The sequence below is a fragment of the Dama dama genome, chromosome 23 (genome assembly GCF_033118175.1).
Source record: "Dama dama isolate Ldn47 chromosome 23, ASM3311817v1, whole genome shotgun sequence".
Lineage (NCBI taxonomy): Eukaryota > Metazoa > Chordata > Mammalia > Artiodactyla > Cervidae > Dama > Dama dama.
In genome coordinates, this window is record NC_083703.1 from 11684963 (window position 1) to 11712027 (window position 27065).

The 27065-nt window shown below is 47.1% G+C and overlaps 1 protein-coding gene across 14 annotated transcripts in view; it reads right to left on the reverse strand.

Moving 5' to 3' along the window:
- KIF16B (kinesin family member 16B) overlaps positions 1-27065 on the reverse strand; it is a 279760-nt gene that overhangs the window by 100301 nt on the left and 152394 nt on the right. For all 14 annotated transcript variants that reach the window (XR_009689993.1, XR_009689992.1, XM_061125978.1 and 11 more), the window contains exons 16-17: positions 23152-23234; positions 21177-21265 (exon numbers count right to left, since the gene is read on the reverse strand). Coding sequence is in view for 12 of the 14 variants with exons in the window: in XM_061125978.1 (XP_060981961.1) it covers positions 21177-21265; positions 23152-23234 (172 nt within the window). In the remaining 2 variants the exon portion in view is untranslated. The remainder of the gene's footprint in view (positions 1-21176; positions 21266-23151; positions 23235-27065) is intronic.

The window sequence follows — 27065 nt, forward strand, 5'->3', positions numbered from 1 at the left end:
ATGTTTGGACTCGGTCCAGGGTCCGGTAAGGGACAAATGGAAAGGTGGCTGGAAACAACCAGTGTAGAGGTCCCCTTCTCCCGCATCCTTTCCAGGGACTAGATTTTGACCACAACCACAATGGGTCCTGTAACGGTTTAGCCCAGCACGGCCAATCTTCTCACCACCCTTCCACCCTCGGGAACTCCCTTCCAGCCAGTCTCAAATCACCGTACAGAAAGCAAATCCCACAGAGATTAGGGGATCTGAAGACTAAAGATAAAGTTTGGATTTGGGTATGACAGTTTGTGCAGGTCTCATCCAATTGTCTCCCTGACCTTGAGAACCTTGTCATTCAAGATGTTCTTTAAAGGCTGAGCAGAAACCAGATGCTACCCCAAGGGAGGCAAAGGGAAAGTCATGAAAGACTTTCCAGCCATTCTTCCAGACTAGACTCTGCCTAGAGAGGTCCTGCAGTCCTTCCTACACACATCAGAAAGCTACTAGCATGCAAACTAGCATGAGAAAACTACTTGTAGAGACAACTGAAACTGCCACATCAATCACTCCCAGACTCCCCCTTTTCTCCTTCAAATCATGTTATCCTATAGCAGAGTGATTTCATACAACTGTAATTCCAAGAGCTTACATCAATTGCACAATGCAATTTGATCTAGGAAGGTGTGAAATTAAACCCCTTTAAGGTAGACGTCGAAGTTTATAATAAAAGTATCCCCAGTACTCTGGGAGTGGTTTTCTAATGAACTTTCAAATCCTTGGTCTACAAAGTACTGGTAAAGATTTCCCAGAAGCCAGTCTTAAGCCTTCTGTATTGCAAATGGTAAGTGCTCAAAGAAACGAAGATTGCTTTAAAAAAAAAATAGTAAAATTTGATGCCATAAGCATTTTAAGTGAGTTTCTTCGCAGCTTATTTCTTGTAATAGTGCCATAACCTGCTCTAATAAAGACAGCCAGAACCACGTGTTAAACCCAGGAGACCTACCTGATCAAACCTAAGACCAAAGGTAATTAGAATGAAATGGGACTCAAGAGACCAAGTCATCAACCTGGCACACACCCCTGCATTCAGCTCCTGTCCTCCTGGACTGTACAGACCAGGAGACTGAGGCCCGGGGAGGCTCAAGGAGACGCCCAAGGGGACCTCCTCTTCATAGAAGCAAAGAGAAAAGTCCACCTCTTCCTACTCCTCCTCTATTCCTACCTCAACTTGAGAATTCCATCTCACCTACTCAACCAGACCACAGCAACCTGCACCCAAGAAACAGCCTCCCAGAGTTAAAGGTGGTCCACAGTTCTGAGGTGGACCTCTCCCCGTCGGACACACCAGAACAGTGCGCCACGAGGCCTGTTCCCGCCTTCATTCAGCCATGCCAGCCATGCGCCCAACAAGCCTTTAACAACCCCCTACTATGTGCAAGGTAGCATCTTAGACATACAGAACGGATAAGTTGCCTTCAGGTCTTAAGAGTGAACCGTAAGGGAAATAAAATACGTATGCATATCGATCACACGGAACGTGAGGAGCCTAAAGAGAAAGTCTCATTTTTAACAGGAGTCAGGGTGGAGGGAGGACACTTATAGCTGCAGGGACAGGAGGAGGCTGCATCGTCTATCTGAGCTGGGCCTTCACAAATGGACAGAAGGACGATGGCCATGATGTGAGCAGAGGGAAAATCAGGTGGAAGAAAAATAGTAGGAGGGAGATGAAAGAAACAAGCAAGGCTCTGAGCACGAAGCAGAGGGGCCAGTGGTTCATGCATCATCAACTCACTTGATCAGCATGCCATCCGTGTCCTAGGCCCTGAGACTCCGCAGAAGGAACCAAGTCCCTGCCATTGTAAGCCTTCCATTCTTGGGGGGATGGAGGAGGGTAAGTGAAAGTGTTAGTGGCTCAGTGCGACTCCCATGGGCTATAGCCCTCCAGGCTTCTCTGTCCATAGAATTCTCCAGGCAAGAAAACTAGAGTGGGTTGCCATGCCCTTTTCCAGGGGAATCTTCCCTACCCAGGGATCGAACCCAGGCCTCCTGGATTGCAGGCAGATTCTTTACCATCTGAGCTACCAGGGAAGCCCCTGGAGTTGGGGGAGTGGGGTAGCTAACTAATAGCGAGGCTTTTATGTAGTAAATGCTGTGAAAAAGACTGAAGTCAGGAGAGAGCGTTGGGGAGAGCTAAGGGAAGGGCGTGACCAGGAGGATGTAGTTGGTGCCACACGTGGGGGAAGCCAGGCCAAAGACTGGAGCACACAACAAGACTAGCATGGTGAAAGCCGATGGAAGCAGGGAACAGAGACAGAGTGAGGGCAGCTGTGGCCCAAAAGGGGGCCAGGGCCCAGACCCCCCAGGACCGTACAGGTCTAGAGGACGGACAGAGCCTTGTCCACCAGGCCTCCTGGAGGACAGAGACCACCTGAGCCGATTCTGCAACCTGAGGGCCTTCCGCAAGGCACAGAGCAGGTATTCAGCTCTGTGTACAGCTCTGAAGTCAGTGTCGTGAGACTCAGAGCCTGACCCTAGTTACAGAGAGTGACAGACACTTGGGCGAGGAGCAGACGACATCAGCCAGGGCAGAGCTCTCTGTGCCCTGAGAAACGACAACCTGCGGTGCTTCCAAACTCCTCAAGGTGAAAATGATTAACTGCAGCAAACGCAGAAAATACAGGGGAGGAAAATACAGTAAGGCCCCTCACCATGATCACAACATCTTGGTAAATGGCCTTCAACACCACAGCTGAACACACACACACACACACACACACACACACACGAGAAACCCTTTCCTCTTCATCCATATCTTGGACAGATCCCCAAATCATGAACTAACACCCTAAACACAGTTTCATATCATGCAGCCTTAGAACACAGATGCACCATGATTTACGGGAGCAATCTCTAGGCTGGAATTGTACATGGTAGATGATTCTGATAAAACGGTTTGGTGGGATCCACATGGGATAACCAAGGAAAAGGTTCATTTGTGAAAAGAAAAGCTGTGCATACCTGTGGGTACAGAGAAAGAGAGGGCGGAGGAGGGGGTTTGAACATGTGAAAAAGACCTGAAACGCACCACAGCTCCTCTGCCCTGGCAAGACACCCCTGAGGTGAAGAGCTCTGGTCTGCTTTGCACACCTGTGCTCCTTGGACTCTGAGTGCTAAGGGACACGATGCTCACGTGCTCAACCAGGCAGGGCTTGAAACTCACGGACCGAGGGAGGTCTTGACAGCACCTGTGACCTCCCAGGGTGTTCCTGTCCACCCCAGCCTGCCCCTGCCATCGCCTCTTCTAGGTCTCAAGCTTCCCATTCCTTATTTCTCTCTGACATCTCTCTCCGTCCCTCCGCTTGCTGCTGTAATGTAAGCAGAAAGTGAAGTGAGTGAAACTGAAGTCACTCAGTCGTGTCCGACTCTTTGCAACCCCATGGACTGTAGCCTACCAGGCTCCTTCCTCCAAGGGATTCTCCAGGCAAGAGTACTAGAGTGGGTTGCCATTTCCTTCTCCAGGGGATCTTCCCAACTCAGGGATCGAACCGGGGTCTCCCACATTCCAGGCAGATGCTTTAACCTCTGAGCCACCAGGGGAAGCCCAAGGCACTGTCAAATAGAGAATTCCAGGGTGTGTGGATTTAGCTGATAAAATAGTAAAGCAAGGGGCTTCCCTGCCGGCCCAGTGGTTAGGATTCCACACTTTCAACGCAGGGGCTGCGAGCTGGATCCCTGGTCAGAGAACTAAGATCCCGCATGCCATGTGGCAAGGCCAAAAAAGAAAAAAGAATAGTGAAGCAGGTAAGATTTATACAAGCTGATTAACTGCAATGTAATAAAAAATTTGGGCTTCCTCGGTGGCTTAGTAGTAAAGAATCCTGCAATGCAGCAGGCTCGGGTTCGATGCCTGGGTCAGGCAGATCTCCCGGAGGAGGACATGGCAACCCACTCCAGTATTCTTGCCTGGAGAATCCCAAGGACAGAGGGGCCTGGCAGGCTACAGTCCATGGGGTTGTGAAGAGTCGAACATGCCTGAAGCGACTGAGCACAACCAATAATTTATGGGGGCAAACAGAAGAAATAGTCCCAAAAGTCATCGGTGATGAAGCAAGAGTTACATGGTGATATAAACATGGAAGGAAGATGAGCATTCAGTGGCCTGGGCACAAATGCCCAGGAAAACAGTAAAAGGAAAAGCCAAACATGGAGCTGTGTATCAAGTGTGAGCTCACTGTTGTTTTTTTAAAAATACTCTTTATAATGCATGATTACAGTACCCAGCATACAATTAAATATATAGAGTATAAAATATAAGTAAATATTACAAATATAAACCAGTCATTATTTCTTGGTTGAAGGATTGTGAATACCTGTGATTACTTTATTCATTTCTGAATGTGTTATTTTTTGTAATAAGCATTTCAATTTATAATGAGACAAACTACCTGTTTCAAACATTTTTCTTAATCTACTCTGATTATAGCAACCGTCTTACTTCCTTTTTGCTCCCACAAATTTCTAGTTGATTTCCATTCATCTCCAGCAACAATGACGACTAACCTCAGTAGATCATAATATCTGGGGGTTGTTGATGGTGACTAAATATCTAAGGTCACTGATGTGGGACATGGCTTTTCAAGGTTAGCATCATGATCTGGGAGAAAAGAAGGGGGTGGAAGTGCCTCCTTAGGGCACAACAATTCACATACACACACATACAATCAATAATCACTTCTCAAAACACTTACTTAGAAGCAGGAGCACGTTATTAAGAAAATCAAAACTTTTCACTAAATATACTAAATACACAGACCAAGAGCCGGCAAAGAGCTGCAGCGAGAGACGCAGTCTTACCAATTATTTTAAGTGCCACCACAGGACTTGCCTGGTGGCCCAACGGTTGAGAGTGCACCTGCCAACGCAGGGGACACAGGTTCCACCCCTACTCCGGGAAGGTCCCACACGAACGTGCAGCTAAGTCTGTGCCCCACAGACACTGAGCCCACGCCCCAGAGCCGGTGAGGCTCAGCCCCTGGGCGTGCACCCCCGGAGCCCACGCTCTGTAGCAAGGGAAGCCACCCTAGCAAGCAGCCTGGGCACCGCAGCTAGCGAGGAGCCCCCACTCACCACAGCTAGAGAGAGCCTGCGCGCAGCAACGAAGATCCGGAGCAACCAAAAAGTAATTTAAAAAGAAAACCCACCCCAGCTGTGAACTTGTTCTTTATCTTTGACAGCAATGAAGACCCAGCACAGGCAAAAAAAAAAAAAAACAATATTCTTTAAATGATGAAATAAATAAATAAAAGAAAATGCTCTGAGTGAAGAGACAGGGAAACGAAATCTGGGCTCGGCTCGGCAGGGCCTCCCCACAGAAGTGACACTTAGGTGACTGGGATCTTATCCGACGGCACAGCACACGGAACTCTGCTCAGTGTTACCCGGCAGCGGGGTGGGAGGACGACTTTGGGGCAGCATGGATACACGCATGCGTTTGGCTGAGTCCCTTCGCTGTGCACCTGGGACTATCACGTGGCTAATCGGCTACATTCCAGCATAAAATTAAAAGTTTAAAAGAAATAAATAAGCCGAGATCTTTAGAGACAACGTACGTGGGATTTAGCATGTGAAGAGCGAAGGGACATGTGGACGAGTGGTCTGAGACCAGGAAACAGCGTGTTTCCAGCAAAGGCCTAGGGGCAACAACAGACACATATGTGTATCAGGAAACCATGACTCAATCAGCAGCAAGCTCTAATCAGATGAATCAACGAGTTACAGAGAGCGTGTGGCAGATAATCAAACGAGTGCAAGATGCTGCTGCGGAGGAGAATCACGCTGGCTGCCGTGTAGGATGAAGAGGAATCCGCTACCTTCCACCCTTGCCCATAACGGCCATCCATCACTGCACAGGGCACGTCCCTTCCTCAGCTACCACGTAATTCAGCTTCAGATCATACAATCGTATCAATACAACAGGGGAAACAGAAATGCCGCCACTGTGCAGACAACGCGAGGCTAAAGGGACCGAACGAAGACAGATGGCGCCTGGAATTCTACAGCTCATGGAAAACAAAGGAGCTCATCATTTACAGTGGCGCACAGTGGACTGATATTCAAGGACGAGAAAGAAAAAGGCTAAGTCAGTACAGACAGACCTCACTTTATTACACTTCCACAGATACTGTCTTTTTTCTTTCTTAAACAAACTGACGGTTTGTAGCAATCCTACATGGAACAAGTCAACCCAAGAGCTATTTTCCCATCAACATTTGCTCACTTCATGCCTGAGTCACATTTTAGTAATACATTTCATACTGAAAACTTTTTCATTATTATATTTGTGATAATGATCTGACCAGTGATCTTTTATGTTACTGTTGCAAAGACATTATGACTCACTGAAGGCTCAGATGATGGTTAGCATTTTTTAGTAATAAGCTTTTAAAATTAAAGTATGTATATTTTTTAGACAGAATCCTACTGCATACTTAACATACAACATAATGGAGTGTGTGCATGTGTGATAAGTCGCTTCAGTCATGTCTGACTCTTTCTGACTGTATGGACTATAGCCCGCCAGGTTCCTCTGCCCATGGGACTCTCCAAGAAAGAATACTGGGTTGCCATGCCCTTCTCCAGGGGATCTTTCCAACCCAGAGATTGAACCTGTGTCTCTTACATCTCCTGCATTGGCAGGCAGGTTCTCTACTGCTAAATATAATGGAGTAATACAGTATAGTTTTTAAAAGGACGGGGAAACCAATCACTTGGTATGACTCTCTCTATGGCAATATTTGCTCTATCACGGTGCTCTGGAACCCAGCCGGCCATGTCCCCGAGGCCCGCCTGGAACTGAAGCTGCTCTCTGTTAATGGCAGGAAGAAGTTCACTGTTTTCAGCTGCTTCATCACAAGTTCTCCAAGACGGTGCATCTTCACGAGCTATTTAAGGCACTATACAGCAACTGCCAAGTGAGTAAATGGTCCATGAAAAAGTGATACCACTGGGACCAGAGATGGGAAAGGAAGTCAGCCTTGTAGCAAAGCAAACTTCTGAAAAATAGAAAGCCCAATAAAGCAAACCAGCAAAGACACAGTACAAAACACATCAGCTTAAACACAGACTAACTACCAAATCACCAGCAACAGAAATATTTCCAACTACATGCATAAAAGTTTCATGCTCAAGGTCAAGCAAGGAAAAAAAAAGAAACGATGAAACAATGTTTAAAGCCCCAGAGAGTGAGGGAAGAACAGAAAAAATAGGGGTAGCAGGACACTCTATCCATGAGCAATGTGATTGTCCCTCCCAGGACCGACAGTAAGGACATGATCACACCTGAAGGTGCACGTCTTCCCAAGGGTATCTCCAGCTATAACCAGCTATTTCTGAAGTGCCTTCTACATGGGGTATGAGTTAAGGGGAAAACCTAGCTCACGTGTATTACATGGCAAGTAAAGTGCTACACTGGGTGCTGAGTGAACAGATTAGATCCTGCTGACAGGCATCAACAGGGAAGCTAAGCTCAGCAGACAGAAGAACACACCTTGTTACTGATGTCTCCTTACTCTTTCCCTAGAGTGATGCATTTATCTTTCCCACTGAAAGAAGGTAAGGGGAGTGGGAGGGAAGGAGCAAAGAAATGAGGAAGGTGAAAGTGAAGTCGCTCAGTCATGTCTGACTCTTTGCAACCCCATGGACTGTAGCCTACCAGACTCCTCTGTCCATAGGATTTTCAAGGCAAGAATACTAGAATGGGTTGCCATTTCCTTCTCCAGGGGATCTTCCTGACCCAGGGATCAAACTCGGGTCTCCTGCATTGCAGGCAGATGCTTTACCCTCTGAGCCAATGAGGAGGGAGAGTCTACGGAAGAAACCGGGAAGGGGTTGGAGAGAGGAAGGAAAAGGAAACCACTTTTTTTCCCTACAATCACTGTCAGCTGGTAAGAAGTCTGCACCAGTGTCTGGGAGCCTCTGGTTTTCTGCATCGCAATCCTGAGAACTCTTCATTCAGAATCTAGCTCCTTCTGGCTTTACATTCCAAAATCCCATCCTGACTCTTAACCTGAAAGGAGCGGGAAGGCTGGTGCTAACCGCACACAGCACGGAGCTCGGCACAGGACAAACCGTGCCTGCTGGATCCCTGCTGATGATCAGGATGCTCAGAACATGCTTGCAGAGGGAGCCTCTGGTAGGGGGATTCCCTACCCTCTCATTGTTGTGAAGACAGCCAAGAGCTGCACCCAGAAGGGTGTGCTCGTCCTGACACAGTCTACACTTCAAAAGGATTCCTTTCGAGTTTGCAAGCAGAGGGAAACTCTCATACGGTACTGGCAGGAAATCAATAGTGGTGATATGTACAACCATCCTATAGGACAGTTTGTGAATGTGTATTAACAGCCTTAGGACGTATTAAATATACCCTCTGGCCTGGTAATTCCATTCTACATTTTTCTCCCTTGAGGAAGTAATACTCAAGGATCAGCACAAAGATTTAGCTACAAATGTGTTCACCCCAATTGCTCGTCATAGCGCCAAACTACACACCACCACCTACCAACAGAAGATAAGTAAGGTGTGGAGTGGCCATACAAAGGAATTGCACATGGACTTAAAATGACAGAGGGTAACACGTATGAAGAGGAAAAGACAGGTAAGTGCAAAAAACTCTCACAAGACCAGTGTGAACCCATCTGGTAAAAGAACACATAAAAATCTATATAAATATACAAGTACACAAATGTACACATACATGCACAAACACACACAGAGAAAGACAGACATGACTAGACAGTGGGACAAACAGAAGTACAGACTGGGATATACGGCAACATGTTCACTGCAATAATGTCTTTTTTGCTTGTTTGTGAAAATAAAAAGTCGGGTTAAAAATAATCATCACTCAGGGACTTCCCTGGTGGTCCAGTGGTTAAGACTTCTCTTTCCAAAGCAGGAGGTGCGGGTTCCATCCCTGGTCAGGGAGCTAACATCCTACATGCCTCACGGCCAAAATACCAAAACATAATGGAGAAACGGTATTGCAACAAATTCAATAAAGACTTTTAAATGGTCCACATAAAAAAAAAAAAATCTTCAAAAAAATCATCACTCATCTGTCCTCATCCCCTGATGTCAGTGACTTGACTTGAGACCACCTTCAGGGTCAGGGGCCACGCACAGCTCCTGAGCTGGTGTTGATGCCCACCAATCCCATCCCAACACTATACTCCATGAAGTTCCCTGGACCACTTGCCAAACACAGGCGTGATTTTTGACTTTAGGTTATTTCTGGTCCAACTGGATTTGAAACCCAGGCATTTCTCCCCTTCAGAATTTAATTATCCACATACAGTATATCCATTCAAACAGGCTCCCCACTGGCTAGTGCTTACATAAAAATTTGTGTGTATGCACAAATAAAAATTTCTCCTTTTTACTTTCAAGACTGAAATGAACTTGGAATGCATATAATTTTGCTTTGAGCACTTTCAAAAAGCTGTGCAAGTGTCCACACTCTGCCAAGTTAGTTGCCTCGGAGTGGCGACAGGACACCTGAGGAGTGGGCTTGGTTTCTTCTTAGAGACACTGGGCCACTGAGAAGGAATGTTTTCCCTGCAGTGAAACTGCTTCCTGGCAAAGACCCTGGCTGGGCGCTTCTCTCAAGCGGAGCTCCCTCCCGAAGGAAGTCACTGGGCTGCGTCACCTCCTCCGAAAATCCTCTGGTACCAGGCACCACGCATGTGTGCACACACATCCTGGCTTCCAGAAAGCCAGTGATGTGGGCCAGCAGTCAGTTCCCAAACAAGGACCTTGGACACGGCACACCCAATGCCATGTGTCCACTTGGGCTGATAAAATGTTCTTGGGTAACAAAGATGTCACTTCTTAAAAGTTGAAATCTTGCTGTGATACACAGCATGGGTTTTTGGAGAAAAATTCTCTTTGGAGAATTACTAGGCTGCCTGTTGAAACCAGGTGCTCTGAAGATGAGCTGGGTCTTACTGGATACAATCATTTGCAAACCAGATTTAATTCTTCCAGAGAGCTCTGCTCTAAGAGGCACTGGATGCTAAGTAATAAACATTTTTACCCTACTGCAATAAACAAACTCAAATCTACATGATACCGAGGAAACCAAAAGATACATGTATGTGTAACAGTTAAGAAAGCCACAAAATGTGTAAGAAGTACATCTGTGCACCTGACAGCCTCACAAAGATGAGGCCCAGCTACAATGCAGACTCTGAAGTGTGTGGGACCATTTGAAGCACAAGGCCCTGGACACCTACGAGTGGACACACCTCCTGTTGCTGCCAAGTCCACATCTCAGGGAACATCTATGAAGTGCTCACTACATGCGAGATGCTGGAGATTCAAAGATGAGTAAGGCGTGGCTCCTGTTCTCGGGAAGCCTAGTGGGCAAGCAGGCAAAAGCATTAATGGCATGAACTTGGGAAAAGCTATGGTGATAAAGGTGTGAGCCAGACACCCGGCAGAGAATGAAGAGAAGCACTGAGCTCAATCTGGAGACACACAGCATGCCTCCAAGGAGACCACTCCTATACGCACCGTGGAAGACAAAGAGGACTGGCCGTGGGAAGGAGTGTGGGAGGGATTTGTAGAAGGCTTTATAGATGGATCTGGCCTGGAGAGAGCCATGAAAGAGCCATGTCCACTTATACCAAAGCATAAATTTCAAGGCAGAAAGTGACAGAAGATGACAGTAGTGGACAAATGGGTGACTGTGTCTGGGGCCTGGAAGGCATCCCAGAGGCACCGGGAGCCCGGCCCCATGCCGGGGTCACCACCAAGGGTTAAGGGGGGGATTGCAGTGAGCTCCATCCTGTGGCCCCAGGCTGGGCAGGTTCCAGGGGCAAGTCCATGAGTACCCCTCACCCCCAACCCAGCGTCACCTCGAGAGGAAACCAGGAATCCCATGCACTGCCACGGGAATCCTGACGACTCCAGAAGGTCAGCTACTTCTCACGGACTGACCGTGCTGGCCACTTAAAGAGGAAAGTCCCTCCCGAACGTTCTCCACAATGAGAAGCAGCAAGATTCTCAGAGGAACTTGTTGGAAGAGGAGGTGGGAGACTGGAAGGGGTACCTGGAGAGGCAGAGGCCCTGTGTGGAGCCAATCAGGGAGAAAAACTTTCCCGAGGGACAGAGCGGGATAAGATTTCTCTCAAGTGATGGAAAGCTGCTGGTGCTCAAGAGAAAGGAGCGGCTGAAACTCAAGAACCCAGCATCTTTACAAAGATGAAAGTTCGCGAGGGTTTAATGAGAGAGGAACTAAGAAGACGACAGGGTGTGTGTGTTGATGGTGGTGGTTGGCAGGGGGAGGCATGCTGGGGGTGGCTGACTTTATTAAGCTAGTACTAAGCATTAGGGAATCAGGAAGGCAGAAAGCTAGTTCGCCTAAGAGAGGGAAAGTTTAAAAGCAAAAAGAGAATGCTGACTCCAAAGCAGTCCTAAGAGAGGCAACAAGGCAAATCAGGGTAAGGGACCCTGAACTCTGCACGTGTCTCCAGGGCCAGGCCTGCTGAAGCCTGTGGGATGGATCCCAGGGTGGGGGGACACAGCCTTCTGCTGGGAGGAGCAGGCGGGCAGCCAGAGGCTGGGTAAGCTGCACAGCGGCCCAAACGCAGAGTCAGCCTGGAGGAGTGCAAGTGTCCCAGGCAAAGGCTACCGGCACCCTGACTCCCGCCAGGCTTTACCAAAGTCTGCCCATGTGCGTGCTCACACACTAAGGGGTCTGAGCCCCAATTCAGGGTCTTTTCCAGTGAGACAGTTCTTTATATCAGGGGGCCAAAGTATTGGAGTTTCAGCCTTAACATCAGTCCTTCCAATGAATATTCAGGACTGATTTCCTTTAGGATGGACTGGTTGCATCTCCTTGCAGTCCAAGGGACTCTCAAGAGTCTTCTCCAACACCACAGTTCAAAAGCATCAAATCTTCGGCACTCAGCTTTCTTGATAGTCCAACTCTCACATCCATACATGACTACTGGAAAAACCATAGCTTTGGCTAGACGGACCTTTGTTGGCAAAGTAATGTTTTAATATGCTGCCTAGGTTGGCCATAGCTTTTCTTCCAAGGGGCAAGTATCTTTTAATTTCATGGCTGCAGTCACTGTCTGCAGTGATTTTGGAACCCAAAAGAATAAAGTCTCGCTGTTTCCGTTGTTTCCCTATCTATTTGTCATGAAGTGATGAGACCAGATGCCATGATCTTAGTTTTCTGAATGTTGAGCTTTAAGCCAGCTTTTTCACTTTCATCAAGAAGCTCTTTAGTTCCTCTTCATTCTATGCCATAAGGGTGGTGTCATCTGCATATCTGAGGTTATTGATATTTCTCCTGGCAATCTTGATTCCAGCTTGTGCTTCCTCCAGCTCAGCGTTTCTCATGATGTACTCTGCATATAAGTTAGATAAGCAGGGTGACAATATACAGCCTTGACACACTCCTTTTCCTATTTTGAACCAGTCTGTTGTTCCATGTCCGGTTCAGACTGACACTCATCAGTTATTTACTGTACTTTCTGGGGGAGTAGACCTTGAGATTTTCCATCTTTCTGTATTTCCAAACACTGTTTTCCAGATAGGATATTCTTGAGAATATGGAAGAAAAACAGAGTGAAGAAAACCCACAATGAGTCAGTCATCTTTTCTGACCACAGTGCAGTAAGATTAGATCTCAATTACAGGAAAAAAATTGTTAAAACTTCAAACATATGGAGGCTAAATAACACGCTTCTGAATAACCAACAAATCATAGAAGAAATCAAAAAAGAAATCAAAATATGTATAGAAATGAATGAAAATGAAACCACAACAACCCAAAACCTATGGGACACTGTAAAAGCAGTGCTAAGGGGAAGGTTCATAGCATTACAGGCTTACATCAAGAAACAAGAAAAAAGCCAAATAAATAACCTAACTCTACACCTACAGCAATTAGAGAAGGAAGAAATGAAGAACCCCAGAGTTAGCAGAAGGAAAGAAATCTTAAAAATTAAGACAGAAATAAATGCAATAGAAACTAAAGAGACCATAGCAAAAATCAACAAAGCTAAAAGCTGGTTTTTTGAAAAAATAAACAAAATTGACAAACCATTAGCAAGACTCATTAAGAAACAAAGAGAGAAGAACCAAATTAGCAAAATTAGAAATGAAAATGGAGAGATCACAACAGACAACACTGAAATACAAAGGATCATAAGAGACTACTACCAGCAGCTCTATGCCAATAAAATGGACAACTTGGATGAAATGGACAAATTCTTAGAAAAGTATAACTTTCCAAAACTGAACCAGGAAGAAATAGAAGATCTTAACAGACCCATCACAAGCAAGGAAATCGAAACTGTCATCAAAAATCTTCCAGCAAACAAAAGCCCAGGACCAGATGGCTTCACAGCTGAATTCTACCAAAAATTTAGAGAAGAGCTAACACCTATCTTACTCAAACTCGTCCAGAAAATTGCAGATGAAGGTAAGCTTCCAAACTCATTCTATGAGGCCACCATCACCCTAATTCCAAAACCAGACAAAGATGCCACAAAAAAAGAAAACTACAGGCCAATATCACTGATGAACATAGATGCAAAAATCCTTAACAAAATTCTAGCAAACAGAATCCAACAACATATTAAAAAAATCATACACCACGACCAAGTGGGCTTTATCCCAGGAATGCAAGGATTCTTCAATATCCGCAAATCAATCAATGTAATACACCACATTAACAAATTGAAAGATAAAAACCATATGATTATCTCAATAGATGCAGAGAAAGCCTTTGACAAAATTCAACACTCATTTATGATTAAAACTCTCCAGAAAGCAGGAATAGAAGGAACATACCTCAACATAATAAAAGCTATATATGACAAACCCCACAGCAAGCATCACCCTCAATGGTGAAAAATTGAAAGCATTTCCCCTGAAATCAGGAACAAGACAAGGGTGCCCACTCTCACCACTACTATTCAACATAGTGTTGGAAGTTCTGGCCACAGCAATCAGAGCAGAAAAAGAAGTAAAAGGAATCCGGATAGGAAAAGAAGAAGTGAAACTCTCACTGTTTGCAGATGACATGATCCTCTACATAGAAAACCCTAAAGACTCTACCAAAAAATTACTAGAGCTAATCAATGAATATAGTAAAGTTGCAGGATATAAAATTAACACACAGAAATCCCTTGCACTCCTATATACTAACAATGAAAAAGCAGAAAGAGAAATTAAGGAAACAATACCATTCACCATTGCAACAAAAAGAATAAAATACTTAGGAGTATATCTACCTAAAGAAACAAAAGACCTATACATAGAAAACTATAAAACACTGATGAAAGAAATCAAAGAGGACACAAACAGATGGAGAAACATACCGTGTTCATGGATTGGAAGAATCAATATTGTCAAAATGGCTATTCTACCCAAAGCAGTCTATAGATTCAATGCACTCCCTATCAAGCTACCAACGATATTTTTCACAGAACTAGACCAAAGAATTTCACAATTTGTATGGAAATACAAAAAACCTCGAATAGCCAAAGTAATCTTGAGAAAGAAGAATGGAACTGGAGGAATCAACCTGCCTGACTTCAGACTCGACTACAAAGCCACAGTCATCAAGACAGTATGGTACTGGCACAAAGACAGAAATATAGATCAATGGAACAGAATAGAAAGCCCAGAGATAAATCCACGAACCTATGGACACCTTATCTTTGACAAAGGAGGCAAGGATATACAATGGAAAAAAGACAACCTCTTTAACAAGTGGTGCTGGGAAAACTGGTCAACCACTTGTAAAAGAATGAAACTAGAACACTTTCAAACACCATACACAAAAATAAACTCAAAATGGATTAAAGATCTAAATGTAAGACCAGAAACTATAAAACTCCTAGAGGAGAACATAGGCAAAACACTCTCCGACATAAATCAAAGCAAGATCCTCTATGACCCACCTCCCAGAATATTGGAAATAAAAGCAAAAATAAACAAATGGGACCTGATTAAACTTAAAAGCTTTTGCACTACAAAGGAAACTATAAGGAAGGTGAAAAGACAGCCCTCAGATTGGGAGAAAATAATAGCAAATGAAGAAACAGACAAAGGATTAATCTCAAAAATATACAAGCAACTCCTGCAACTCAATTCCAGAAAAATAAATGACCCAATCAAAAAATGGGCCAAAGAACTAAACAGACATTTCTCCAAAGAAGACATACAGATGGCTAACAAACACATGAAAAGATGCTCAACATCACTCATTATTAGAGAAATGCAAATCAAAACCACAATGAGGTACCATTACACGCCAGTCAGGATGGCTGCTATCCAAAAGTCTACAAGCAATAAATGCTGGAGAGGGTGTGGAGAAAAGGGAACCCTCTTACACTGTTGGTGGGAATGCAAACTAGTACAGCCGCTATGGAAAACAGTGTGGAGATTTCTTAAAAAACTGGATTTAGAACTGCCATATGACCCAGCAATCCCACTTCTGGGCATACACACTGAGGAAACCAGATCTGAAAGAGACACATGCACCCCAATGTTCATCGCAGCACTGTTTATAATAGCCAGGACATGGAAGCAGCCTAGATGCCCATTGGCAGATGAATGGATAAGGAAGCTGTGGTACATATACACCATGGAATATCACTCAGCCGTTAAAAAGAATTCATTTGAACCAGTCCTAATGAGATGGATGAAACTGGAGCCCATTATACAGAGTGAAGTAAGCCAGAAAGATAAAGAACATTACAGCATACTAACACATATATATGGAATTTAGAAAGATGGTAATGATAACCCCATATGCAAAACAGAAAAAGAGACACAGAAATACAGAACAGACTTTTGAACTCTGTGGGAGAAGGTGAGGGTGGGATGTTTCAAAAGAACAGCATGGTAAATCCATGGCTGATTCATATCAATGTATGACAAAACCCACTGGGAAAAAAAAATAATAATAATAAAAATTAAAAAAGAGAAAAAAAAAAAAAAAAAAAACAAAAGAACAGCATGTATACTATCTATGGTGAAACAGATCGCCAGCCCAGGTGGGATGCATGAGACAAGTGCTCCAGCCTGGTGCACTGGGAGGACCCGGGGGAATCAGGTGGAGAGGGAGGTGGGAGCGGGGATCGGGATGGGGAATACATGTAAATCCATGGCTGATTCATATCAATGTATGACAAAACCCACTGAAATGTTGTGAAGTGATTGGCCTCGAGGGTGGTACTGGCACAAAGACAGAAATATAGATCAACGGAACAAAATAGAAAGCCCAGAGATAAATCCATGAACCTATGGACACCTTATCTTCAACAAAGGAGGCAAGGATATACAATGGAAAAAAAGACAACCTCTTTAACAAGTAGTGCTGGGAAAACTGGTCAACCACTTGTAAAAGAATGAAAATAGAACACTTTCTAACACCATACACAAAAATAAACTCAAAATGGATTAAAGATCTAAATGTAAGACCAGAAACTATAAAACTCCTAGAGGAGAACATAGGGAAAACACTCTCTGACATAAATCACAGCAGGATCCTCTATGACCCACCTCCCAGAATATTGGAAATAAACGCAAAAATAAACAAATGGGACCTGATTAAACTTAAAAACTTTTGCACAACAAAGGAAACTATAAGCAAGGTGAAAAGACAGCCCTCAGATTGGGAGAAAATAATAGCAAATGAAGAAACAGACAAAGGATTAATCTCAAAAATATACAAGCAACTCCTACAGCTCAATTCCAGAAAAATCAATGACCCAATCAAAAAATGGGCCAAAGAACTAAACAGACATTTCTCCAAAGAAGACATACAGATGGCTAACAAACACATGAAAAGATGCTCAACATCACTCACTATCAGAGAAATGCAAATCAAAACCACAATGAGGTACCATTACACGCCAGTCAGGATGGCTGCTATCCAAAAGTCTACAAGCAATAAATGCTGGAGAGGGTGTGGAGAAAAGGGAACCCTCTTACACTGTTGGTGAGAATGCAAACTAGCACAGCCACTATGAAGAACAGTGTGGAAATTCCTTAAAAAACTGTAAATAGAACTGCCATATGATCCAATTATGTTTTAATTCATGGGTAATAGTTCTCTGTGCAAGTGGCAATTGGAGGAGGCAGCTAGGATCAAGGGAATGAATCTATGTTGAAGTATTAAGTCATCTGAATTTGAATTGGTACAGATGAGCACTGCAAAGGTAGCAGATACGAGATGCATGGATGCAGGTCACCACAGCCGCGTCCACTCATCCAGCACGTTTCCTCAGCCAACCGCAGACCGACTCTCACTGAGTTCTCAGACTACCTTGGCCCAAGTCTTCACTTCTTCATAAGACCCTCTTCCCACCTTTTGCCTGAGGATCTTGAACATGAACTTGAGGTTATTCCACCAATTGCAGTGTCATTCTGGAACTGACTCATGCCTCAGATACACATTCCTTTGCATGATGTGCCATTTTCCACCATTCGGAACACACGTGCCCAGAGGAATTAGTGAAAAACCTTCTCCCCTACAAAGGACATGTGTGAAATGAACTGAAAGCCACTCAGTCATGTCCGACTCTTTGCGACCACATGGACTATACAGTCCATGGAATTCTCCAGGCAAGAATACTGGAGTGGGTAGCCTTTCCCTTCTCCAGGGGATCTTCCCAACCCAGGGATCAAACCCAGGTCTCCTGCACTGTAGGTGGATTCTTTACCAGCTGAGCCACAAGGGAAGCCCAAGAAAACTGGAGTGGATAACCTATCCCTTCTCCAGTGGATCTTCCCAACCCAGGAACTGAACTGGGGTCTCCTGAATTGCAAGTGGATTCTTTACCAACTGAGCTGTCAGGGAAGCCCCAAGGACATGTGCATCTCACCATAAACTCATTATTAATCTGTTTGCTAAACGTTCATCAAGCATGATACATGAATGACACTGTAGAATATAGAAATTAGTAAGACTAGCCTCTGACCTCTAAAAATTTCCAACCTAGTAGGAAAGATACACGGACTGGACTCTCACCCCACTGCCAGCCAGGAAGGTCACTCCTGCTGCCCTTACCTCAGAATCAGGTTTGCCATCTGCCCAATTGTTTAAATCCAAAGCCTGGGGACAGCCCTCAATTCCATGATGCTCCATCTCCATGACGACCACCCAGACCCAAGCCGCTGGTACCTCCCACCTGGACTAAGGCAGCAGCTTCCTAAATGGTCTCTTGTTTCTACACTACCTTCTCCAAACGCCGCATGTACTAACATCTGCAGTAAATTAATCTTCACGTTCCTCTACTGCTTAAAGACATCTAACAGCTTCCCAGCACTCTTGGGAATAGCCAAATTTTTTCCAGGGGTGTCCAAAGCCCACATCAGCTGGCCCGCTGCCCTCCCGGCATCCCGCCCTCCAGAGACTGCACCCATCTGCTCTACCCTCACCCCACCCTCCTGGTTGGATGCCATGTACCTGCTTGCTCTTCCTCTGCCTGGAGACGTCCTCCCCCTTCCGGTCACACAAGCATCATCCTCGCTCTGCACCAGCCTTATAAGAAATGTCCCCGCCTCAGGAGGCCTCTCCGGACCTCTCCATCTAGGACTGCCAGAGTCGTTCTACTTTCATCTCATTTTCATTTCCTACCCTTATTCATAAATGACCTGTGATGGCTGCTCCCCTGAAGTGACCTGTAAGCCCACCAGGGGTCTTATCGGGAACCGTGTCCCCAAGCGGAGAACCGTGTCCCCAAGGGGAGAACCATGCCTGCTTCTCAGGAGGGGCTGAGAAAGGACCTGCTGGCAGACAAGTGTGCATCACAAAGAACAAGACAAGGCTGCCAGAGATGGCGTGATGAGCCGTGAGAAAGCCGTGGGAGGAGGGAAGTTAGGAACAGCATCCAGAGGAGGCCGTGTGCACTGCGCCTTAAGGACGGGCAGACAGCATCACCAAAGGCGCACCAGGCTCTGGGACTAGAAGAGAAGAAGCCCCAAAGGCATGACTGGTCCAGGGCGGTCTGAGGACGAGCGGGACCCAAAACGGAACAGTTGGTGCCCAGCGTAAGGGGCGGGAGGGCGGGCTGGCGGCCAGCACGGATGATAGGGAGTTGAGCTGTCAGCAGGGTGGGGCGGTTCACCGAGGCCTGGGATCTTACATTTCAGACCAGGAAAAAAAAATCACTGAAAAGTTTGAGGGTGAAGCTACTACATTCTGACCTACATTTCACAGACACTGAGAAAAACCACTTCAGCTTAAATACAAGCAAACAACAACAAAATAGCATCACTTTTAAGAGGATGGCATAGTCTCCTGTGTTTGGAGGAGATCCCATCTGTAAGGCCTGGGAGAGCGGGCCGCAGCTTGCAACACTGTATCCCAGAGCTCAGGCTGAATGCAGATTACTTTCTGTTTTCAGAGGCATGGAACAGTCACGTGTCACTGCCAAGTCTACTCAGAGTCGAAGCCGCCACCATCGAGAAAACGAAGCTGGTATCTGGATCCTGGGACAGGAAATGGGTTCCAAGTGGGGAGATGAATCCACCCATGTAAACACACTGCACACCCCAAAGATTCAAGCAGCCCCACAACACTGAACAGATGGGAACGTGCTTCTTAAATGGAAGACAACCCTAAACACCTGCATGTTATGTTAAACCCAAATAAAGTGAGCATGTGAAAGATGCAGTCTCAGTCATGGTAAAAGGCTGCTATTAAAACCAGACAGAGGAATTAAAGACCGACAACCTAATGAGCTTCCCAAGTACCAATAACCCAGCTGCTCTGAGACTGCTCTCATGTTTCAGGGGTCTTACCAATCACCAAGAGTTAGTCCAAGACAGATTTACCTAAAAAAGCACAACTCCTCTCAGTAACCCTGTCATAAGATGGAAAGGCTTCATGAACGGTGCTGGCAAGGGCTGACACAGAAGGGACCTGCCTACTTGTACATCCAGGAATTCTGGAAGGAGAGAGGGCCCAGGAGTCTGCAGCCAGTGGTCTACTAGCCAGACCTGGGCTTCCGCCCACTTGCCGATAGAAAGATGAATACAGAAACATGATCAAAGGCGCCCTCCCAGCTTTAAACTCCTACAACAGTGAAGGAAGTCCTTACAGGCGTGTCTACTGTACACAAACAGGAGGACTGACCCGAACTGAGGGACGAGGTATTCAGACTTTGTGAGAAGTGCTGAGACGGGGGCAATGGGCCATGGAACCGGTTCCCAGGTGGGAAACTGTGCCCCACGTGGGGAAAGGCAGGAAGGAACAGAGTCAGAGCACAGGCTGGGAATCAGGCCGACCTGGGCTCACACCATGGCTCTGACCCTGAAACTGGCAAGCAAACCTGTATGAACTCTACGTGTGAGAGTCACTGTGAGAAATACAGGAGCTGACGAAGATGAGGCACTCAGAACAGTGCCTGGGACAGTGACGACCAACGAACCATCAGTTCTGAAGATGGCAGTGTTGTCAATTTTAACACATTTAGCTATGAGATTTACCTCCACTGTTTTACATGAGATTCTCTTTGCAGGAAAGATAAAATAATGGACTCTTCACACGCCTGGCAAGGACCCCAAAGTCCTTTCATCCACTTCTCTGTTTTGAGGCATTTTCATGACCATGTCGGGGATGGAACCATGGAGGACTCAGGCAATTAAGCTAACTGCTCAAGGTCCCCCACCACCAAGTCCATTTAAACCACCACCGTTCTCAGTGGTCTCCTAGAGCCTGGAAGGAGTGAACACGACTCCCTGGGCATCTGAAGCCCTAAGAACCAAAGCTGTTTCTGCGATGACACCACAGTTACAAAATGAAGTGAAAGGACCTGAGCCAAAGGGATCGTGCACGGAGCAATCCAAGTGTCAGCTCTAAAATATTAGACTGCTATGAAAAGAAGAAGGAAGCCGTGATGAGGCTTACCAATGCTGATTACTTAAGAATCAGAGTGCATCACCTCATATGTGTTGTGATTATAATTCGTTAAAGGATACTCATACACAGTGAGTGCTGGAAAGGAACCTGAAAAATCACTATGGCTGATTTGATAAAAGAGGGTTGACTGCAGAAGCTTTATTTAACTGATTCTTTTTCTTAAGTAAGCGACTTTAATGGGGTCGACAGAGCAAACACAACCACAGGGGCGACCCCAGGGAAGGTGACGCTGCAGTCCACTCACCCTGGGTTGTAGAGCATGACGGCAGAGAGGTTCTCACGGGACTTGGACAGGTCGCTCATGGACAAGCTGAGGGAGGGCAGAAGGCCGCTCTAAGAGCAGACACAGGGCAGAGCGGTTACCTCGGTGGCAGGAGAAGACCGTGCTCTGCGCACACCCCTCTCTCCTGGGGAGAGGCAGTGAGGAGCCCAGCACCCTCCAGGAGCCCACACACAACTGGCCTCCCTGAGGACAGAAGCTGGGGCAGCCAAGCCCGGGGTCTATCCGGAACCCAAGCCCCACGCTAAGGCCAGCAGGGTCTCACACCCGCACCGGAGCCGCTCAGCCCCGAGGGGCTCCCTGACCTGCTGCTGCATCCAGGGAAGGAGGGGCCCTGGCAGCGGCACCCACGCCTGCCGAGGGATGGGGAGGAGGAGGGAGACCAGGAGAGTGAACGCTGGCCCTGCTCTGCTCCCACGGAAAGTTACTGGCAGTAACTTCCCTCTCCTCCCTGCAACGGGGTCCCAAAAGGGCCCTCCAGGGAGACCTGGGCTGAGCAGACAGGAGGCTCACAGGCTTGAAGCAGCGGTCCAGAGAAGACTGGGGTGGGGACTGCCGCTTTCTGGTTATTCCCACCTCAGTCACTGGGGACCCCAGCAGTCCTGAAAAAGTAGGCTGAGGCACGGGGCTGTGGGACTCGGGGCGGGGGCTGACACCCCATGTGAGGGATGAGTGACTCGGGGTGAAGGGCTGACCCCCTGTGTGAGGGGCCGTGTGACTCGGGATGGGGGGCTGACCCCCTGTGTGAGGGGCCATGTGACTCAGGGTGAAGGGTTGACACCCCGTGTGAGGGGCTATGACTCGGGGTGAAGGGCTGACACCCTGTGTGAGGGCCGTGTGACTCAGGGCAGGGGGCTGACACCCCGTGTGAGGGGCCGTGTGACTTGGGGCGGGGGGCTGACACTCCGTGTGAGGGGCCATGTGACTCGGGATGGGGGGCTGACACCCCGTGTGAGGGGCCGTGTGACTCGGGGCAAGGGGCTGACACCCCGTGTGAGGGGCCATGTGACTCAGGGTGAAGGGTTGACACCCCGTGTGAGGGGCTATGACTCGGGGTGAAGGGCTGACACCCTGTGTGAGGGCCGTGTGACTCGGGGCAGGGGGCTGACACCCTGTGTGAGGGGCCGCGTGACTTGGAGTGGGGGGCCCACAGCCTGGGTGAGGGGCTAACACATCTGGGCCTGCAGTCAGGGCTCAAGTCCTGAGGCCACAGGACAGGCCAGTCTCAGCCTCTGCTCTCACTCATCTGTGACTTGGGGGTACCAACAGTTCTGTGGACACAAAGTGGTTCACAGGGAGGCTCCACGTGGTTCTGCCTCAGACATCTCTGCTTCACTCGTCCTCCGTCTAAGCTCAGCGCGGTGCACAAGAGCTAGACTAGACAGATGGCTCTCCCTCTCACCCCTTCCCTTCCCTCTCTGGTCCTTGGCCCACTTCCCCATCTAGCGCTTCAAGCGCCCCCGGACGTCCCCATCCAAACAAGCTGCAATCTCTTCCAGTTGTTCAACTGTCCTAAACTCGCCCCCTCTCTGCTTCACACCCCGATCAAAAATCCAACTTACTAGGAATGAAAATAAGAGGTGAGCAAAGTTTTGGATCAAAGTGATTCTGGTGTGGAAGTAACTCTTAAAACAGATGCTCACGAGTGTAGGGCACCCTCCACTTAATGTGAAAAGGTGTCCACCTCCTTTTGAGGGGTGGGGACGCTGATGAGCAGCGTGGAAGAGCCGCATGTCTCCTCCACGCTGGACCTCGCTCGCTGTCCTACTCCACCAGCCGACCGTCCGCAGGGAAACCAATGCCCTGGAGTCAATCCAGGCTGTGGGCTGGTTCCTGCTCCAGGAAGTCTGACTGCTGGAGCCAGAGCAGAGACCCCTCTTCCCCCACCCCCAGGCCCACCCAGAGTGGACTTGGCTGCTGGGGATTCCATGCTGCTCACCTTCCTCTTCTCCCTGAGCTTGGCGGCCTCCTTTGGGTTGTTAAAACGAAACATGTTGGTTCTTCCCAAGAGGATCATGGCGCCTAAGAACACACAGAAACAGCAGTGAGTTTACAGTGAGAACCTGGTCAGCAGAGGACACTCTAATGTGGAATTCTGCAGCTGAGATGTGATTCCCAGGAACGAGAGGAGGCTTTCATCCCAAAAGTCTGCTTACCCAAGCCAATTCTACACCTTCAAATGCTTTTAATTTTTACAGCCAAGTGTCACAATATTTATGTCACCCAAGGCACAAGTGAGGGGTTTAAGTACTACAAAATCATGCAAGATTTAAAACTTAATATACACATAATTAGACTTTTGACTGTTGAGAAGAAAAACAGAAAGCAGTTCTCCAAAGAGATGTTGGGAGAGCAAACAAAGTATAGCGTCACCAATTTAGGAAATGTTTATTAACGCCAATGAAAGCAAAAACCTCAAAAGATGGTGCTTTCAAAAGAAAAAACCCAGTGAAACTGCCAGAGCACAGGTCACTGTTACTAAAATCTCCCTCAGAATTTGATAGGAAAGAAAACGTGCACGTGGAGTGTCTACTTCCTGTAAAGACGCTGCTTCTTGTGAAAATCCTGTTAAAATTGACATGGCTACATTAGACATACAAGAAGGGCTCCTTCTGACTGACAAGGGTCCAAACTGTACAAGGGGCAAAAGGATGGAATGTAAACGCACAAGGGTAACAAAATCATTAGGTGGGGAGGCAAATTTCAGCTTGACTAAGCCAACAAGCAAAAAGGCACTTTCTAAGGTCAGAGCTGTCCAAAGCTGGCACAGATGTCACAGGAAGCAGTGAGCTCCCCGTCCCTGGAAGCATTTAAAAGATGCACTATATGAGCTGGTCCCTCCTCCCAGGTGACGCAAGTGGTAAAGAACCACTTGCCAATCAATGCAGGAGTCATAAGAGACGCAGGTTTGATCCCTGGGTCAGGAAGAGCCCCTGAAGCAGGGCATGACAACCCACTCCAGGATTCTTGCCTGGAGAATCCCATGGACAGAGTAGTCTGGTGGGCTACAGTCCATAGGCTGCCCAGAGTCAGATGTTACTGAAGCAACTTAGCACGCAAGCATGTATCACACCTCAGAGTCTACCAAGCCTTCAGCACAGACCCCCACGTTCAATCTTTGCCCTGAAAATGAAGGCAACGTATTTGTGAAGATAAGACATTTGTATGAGAAGTCTTCGACCATGAAGGATCAAAGTGATGAGTTCAGGATGCAGAATGGGGAGACAGACTCTGGCACTGAGGGCCTCAGCTGGGTCTCACAGGACAAGCAGAGGACAAGAGAGGTGCTCCATGTGAGGGTGACTGGGGAGAGGGGCTAGGCCTGAGACAAGAGATGGGTCTCCTGAGGTTGGAGAAAGGAGAGTCAAGTCCAGCCAAAACACAGGGCATCTGAAATAGCAGCAAGAACCCATATTGGACAGATGAGGTAGAAAGAGACCACGGAGAAATAGCAGCCAGGATAAAGAATTTGCAACACAAAGGTCAGAGAAAAAAGTTCAGGTTCTGGATGTGTTTTGTGTGTCCCATACAAATTAAAAAAAAAAAAAAAACCAACAGTTATAACTCCATCAGTCAGTTCAGTTCAGTCGCTCAGTCGTGTCCCCATGAACCACGGGACACCAGGCATCCCTGTCCATCACCAACTCCCATAGTTCATCCAAACTCATGTCCATCGAGTCGGTGATGCCATCCAGCCATCTCATCCTCTGTCGTCCCCTGCTCCTCCTGCCCACAATCCCTCCCAGCATCAGGGTCTTTTCCAATGAGTCAACTCTTCCCATGAGGTGGCCAAAGTATTGGAGCTTCAGCTTCAACATCAGTCCTTCCAATGAATACCCAGGACTGATCTCCTTTAGGATGGACTGATTGGATCTCCTTGCAGTCCAAGGGACTCTCAAAACTTCATAGTTCTCACATGAAAGTCTGAGTTTCTGGCTTCCCTTCAAAAATTAGGAGATCTGGGGTCAGGAGGTCAGTGCTGCCACTGGGTTGCTGCCTGTTGCCTCCCCCTGACAGGGCACGTGACTTCTGGTTGGCCACAGCCATCAGTCTCTATTGGGTACCAGCTCCCCCTGGACCCTGAAGGTAGCATCAATATCTCACATGGCCACTCTGGAGCTTCAGACAGGCATATACATATGCCTACTTCACATACTGTCTCAGAATCTCAAAGGAGCTTCAAAATTCAATACAGTTAAAACCTAGTGGGTTTGGATCAGAACCCAGGGAGTAATCAAAGCACTGGTTCTGGTGACTGCTGTTATTTAGCAGAAATGGAGCCAAGAGGAGAAGGACACAGTTTGGAGAGACTCAGAAGGGCAGCAGTGGATATTATCCGCCCAACAATCTGCTTATCCTCCTCACATAAAACTGCATTCATGTGTTTCCCAATTATGGAACAGCACCGTGACCGTAATGAAGAAAGGTGTTTCCCATGCCTTTTATGACTGGGACTCAAAACTGTGTGCCACACAGAAAGTCAAAAATCAAACAGCCATGCCTAGGATATATGTGTATTTAATGCTCTTAAAGTGACATTAGAGATTAATAAAGCAATCTCATTTGAAGTGTTAATTATCTCTAATCGAATTTTTTTTCCTGTTAATCAAATGTCCAGCCATGCAAGTTGAAAATTGCTAAAATATGTTAATGGAAAAATAGGATAGTATTTCAGAGACATATTTCATGGTGTATTAAATGAATGAAAATAATCTTGCCACCCATGTATGTGCATGAAATACATATAAAAATCTCTTTGAGGAGTTATAAAAGAAAACAAAACCACCCGTGACTATTCCTTGCTTCCATCCAAATAATGTGTAAAAACTGCTTGGCACATAAAAGGGACTCTGTTAAGGCTGGTCCCTTCTCTTTCCTCCACTGCATTCCTTTCCTGAACAAACCTACCTACTGGCTGTGCATCCATTCACTCAACAAATACTGAGTGGGCACTTACTGTGCTCATCACTGTGACAAGCACCAGGGGTGAGGATGCAAAGAGGAACGAGTTAGACACAGGCCTTGTCCTTAGGGAGCTTGTAAATAAGGGGAGAGAGGTCACGCAGCAAACAACTTCACCAACAAACGCAGAGCTGCAATCAAGGAGAGAGGCGCTGCCTCCGGCTCAGGGGGCGCCTGAGAACCGGGCGGAGCGCAGGAGAGTTACGGAAGGACGCCCTGAGGGAGGCGGTGCCTCAGACAAGCTCCGGCGGCAGGAGAGCAAATGCAACAGAGACAGGAACAGACGACGAGATGATGGGAGACAGAGAAGCAGAAGCCAGGGAGAGTACTGCCCAAGATGAGGCCTGAGAGCAAGGGAGGGACAGAGCGCGTGGAGTCACTCGGCACACATGGACTTCATGTCCAGGCAACAGGAAGACCCCGAAGGCCTTTGTGCAGCAGCAGCATCACGTGGCTGGACTTGAGTTTCAATCCAACTCTTTCTACTGTTTGAAAAATGAACCAGAGAGCAAGAAGAGATGTAGGTAAACAAGACAGGTGACTATTGCAGCCGTCTGGGTCAAAGATGCTGGCAGCTCAGCACCGGGTGGGAGGGAGGCGTCAGAGGAGGGGAGTGAACAGACTGCAGCCGGCCAGGACTCGTGCTGGGCAAGAGACAGGGGCCAGGGAGGTGAGAAAGGCGGCTCTCGGCGAGGCTTCACCCGCAACTAGCTGGCTGAGCAGCTGTTCACACTGAATGAGAACACCGGAAAAGGATCAAACTCGGGCTGGGGCAGAAACACTGAGTGTGGTCTCGGACATAATGAATTGGCGATGACTTTTGCAGGTAGAAGGGCGTGAAGCTCCGGAAGAAAGGCAGGGAGACCTCTCAATCTGCCCATCTAACAACCT